General features: G+C 38.1%; 1 protein-coding gene across 1 annotated transcript; it reads left to right on the forward strand.

Moving 5' to 3' along the window:
• The first annotated feature begins 1,284 nt into the window (after positions 1-1,284).
• LOC137744397 (RING-H2 finger protein ATL81-like) lies at positions 1,285-2,256 on the forward strand. The gene has a single exon (XM_068484221.1). It carries the CDS (start codon positions 1,285-1,287, stop codon positions 2,254-2,256), a length of 972 nt encoding a protein of 323 aa, XP_068340322.1.
• The last annotated feature ends 337 nt before the right edge of the window (positions 2,257-2,593 follow it).

A 2,593-nucleotide genomic window follows, 5' to 3' on the forward strand; every position in this document is an offset into this window, starting at 1 on the left:
TGGTATGTATGGCATGTTCCATGTTATGTGGTGCTAGGACGAAGCCACATAACATGGAACAGTGCCACATGTTATGCAACGGCTGCAACAAAACCAAATATTCCGAAATCACGCAGAGATGAAAGTGCAAACACAACAACACAGCAAAAATCTTCTCAATGTGGTCCTTTGCGTGCACAATGGTCAGCATCCACCAAAATCCAGGACACCGCATCCACAAAAAGACGCAGATGACGGAGGCTCCATGGTACCGAGTCAAAATTATTGTTATTATTATTGCTTCTTTGAAGAATATCTATATCATACCTACCAATTATCATCTCCAACTACAAAGCTGTGATCTGTCATCCTCTTAAACAATCCAACTGTCCAATGTCACATTACCAACTCAAAACTCTGTTGGTGCATCTGCTTCTCCAAATGACCAAATCTTTCTTTGTTTCCATCATCACCATATATATTCCTTAGTCCAAGGATATATATATATATATTGAAGAGTAAGAGAATAGATTGGTATTGAACTCGTTATCTACAATGTTTGAACTTAAAATCTCTCACTTACAAATGAAGAACAATGCTACTATATATATATAACTAATAGCATAATTTTAATTATTGCTAGCTTAACTATCATTTGAGTCCCTGAATTTTGCTCAATTTTTTGTTTTAGTTCCGTTGACCTTAAAGGTTTTCTGATCACAAACAACAATTTTTCTTTAATGCTACAGATCATATCAACAATTTAGATCTTGCATATAGACAGATCTTATAAATTTTACTAATAGTTAAATTTAAAATAAAACTTGTATCTTGAATGAAATGTAGCATTGTGACCAAACAAACCTAAAACACGAATCACGAAACGGAATTAAAAATTAAAACAAAAGGATACAAAAGCTATTAAAACCGATATTTAGTGTCCACGATATAAGACATCAGCTTTCAAAACATTAAAATACATAATGTTCTCTATCAAATTCTTACACTTGGCAAAAGACGTGCCACAAAACCGTTGCCTGCTGTGTCCACGCCAAAACAGCTATACGTGTAAACCGACTTGAAACGCTCAACGATCAAATGATCAAATCCCAAATTTATTGGAAACAAATTCGAAATCAAAGAGTTGCTCTCTTTAAACGCTTTGGTCTTATATATATTCACTCGCAAGTCACAACCAAGTGTTTCGTTCTTACACTTTTTTTTTATAAACCTCTCTCTCTCTCTCTCCCCCTAAAACACCAAAAACCCACCGAACTTGGCCAAAAAAACAGATTGAAGTGAGAGATGGAGAATGTTGGGATAAGAGTGGAAGGAGCTTCAGGTTCTGGTTCTTTCTTCACGCCCCTTTTGATTTCCATGGCAGGCATTGTCTTCACAACCCTAGCAATAGTTGCGTACCATTTCCTAGTTAAGTATTGCCTACGGAGGAGGCAACGGCAGATGCAACTGCAAATCCAAGCCAGCCTCGCGCAACAATCAGGCACCAATCAATCCAATGGGGTTGATGAGAAAGTCCTGAATTCCATCCCAATTCTCTCGTACTCGAAGAACGATGGTGAACTTTTTCGCGTGGATCAAAGCGAGTGCGTGATTTGCTTGGGAGACTTAGAAGACGGGGATTTGGTGCGTTTGTTGCCGAGTTGCAAGCACGTGTTTCATAATCCATGCATAGAAAAGTGGTTTCGGGGGCATACAAACTGTCCGGTTTGTAGGTCAGCCATAGATGTGCCTATTGCTTCTGTGGCATCAACGTTGCCTGTGGAATATGATCATGTTGGTCAAGTTAGAGACCGAGAACTCGAAGAAGCCAGCCCAGTATATCAACCCAATTGCTCATTGCACCCTCATGATCCAGAGGAGGGTTTGGCAATTACAGCTGCTAGTACTACTATATCAACCCAATTGTCAAAACCAAATGGTTTGCTTAGGCATTGTGTGTCACTGGTGGTATTGCCTATGGAGGATAGTAGTAAGCAGCAGATTTTGTTGAAGGGGTTGGAGAGGTCTTTGTCTTTGGATCATTCCCACGTTCTTATCAATATATACACAGAGAGTGATGACAAGCCCTCTTCATCATCTTCTACTTCTTCTGATTGTGCTTCTTCGAAGCCGGTTCTTACGCAGTGTAGATCGTTGAAGGCGCGGTCGATGAGGAAGCTTGATCGAATGTCTTCAGTTTTAGTAAAATCTATTTCTCAACTGCGGATGAGCCAGAGTTTCAGCACGGCCAATGGCCATGGAAATCTTCCTTGTTAGAATTATTTCTATTTGTTTTATTTTTTTCAGTGAAGGCGAGGGTCATCTCTTACCGTTATAAACTCCCCATGTGGTTATTTTTTCAATACTAGGAATTTTTTTCACTGACAATATTGTTATCCTTTGGGAAAAATAATTAGATTCTTTTTTTCCTTACACAAACCATTTTCCGTAAATCTTTTTATTTATTTATTTTTATATAATGATATTCTGTTCTTGGTGGATGATTAGACTAAGACACCCATTAATGGGCAGTCATCATAGTTGTGTATCAAATTCTTGATATAGTTGAGTCAAACATGAAATGTTTCATTTACAGGTGAAAAAGATAATATTA

This window comes from Pyrus communis, chromosome 9 (assembly GCF_963583255.1).
Source record: "Pyrus communis chromosome 9, drPyrComm1.1, whole genome shotgun sequence".
NCBI classification, from domain to species: Eukaryota; Viridiplantae; Streptophyta; class Magnoliopsida; order Rosales; family Rosaceae; genus Pyrus; species Pyrus communis.

What these genes read in the sequence shown, in the direction of transcription:
- LOC137744397 (XM_068484221.1), top strand. Translation starts at nt 1,285, where the DNA reads ATGGAGAATGTTGGGATAAGAGTGGAAGGAGCTTCAGGTTCTGGTTCT.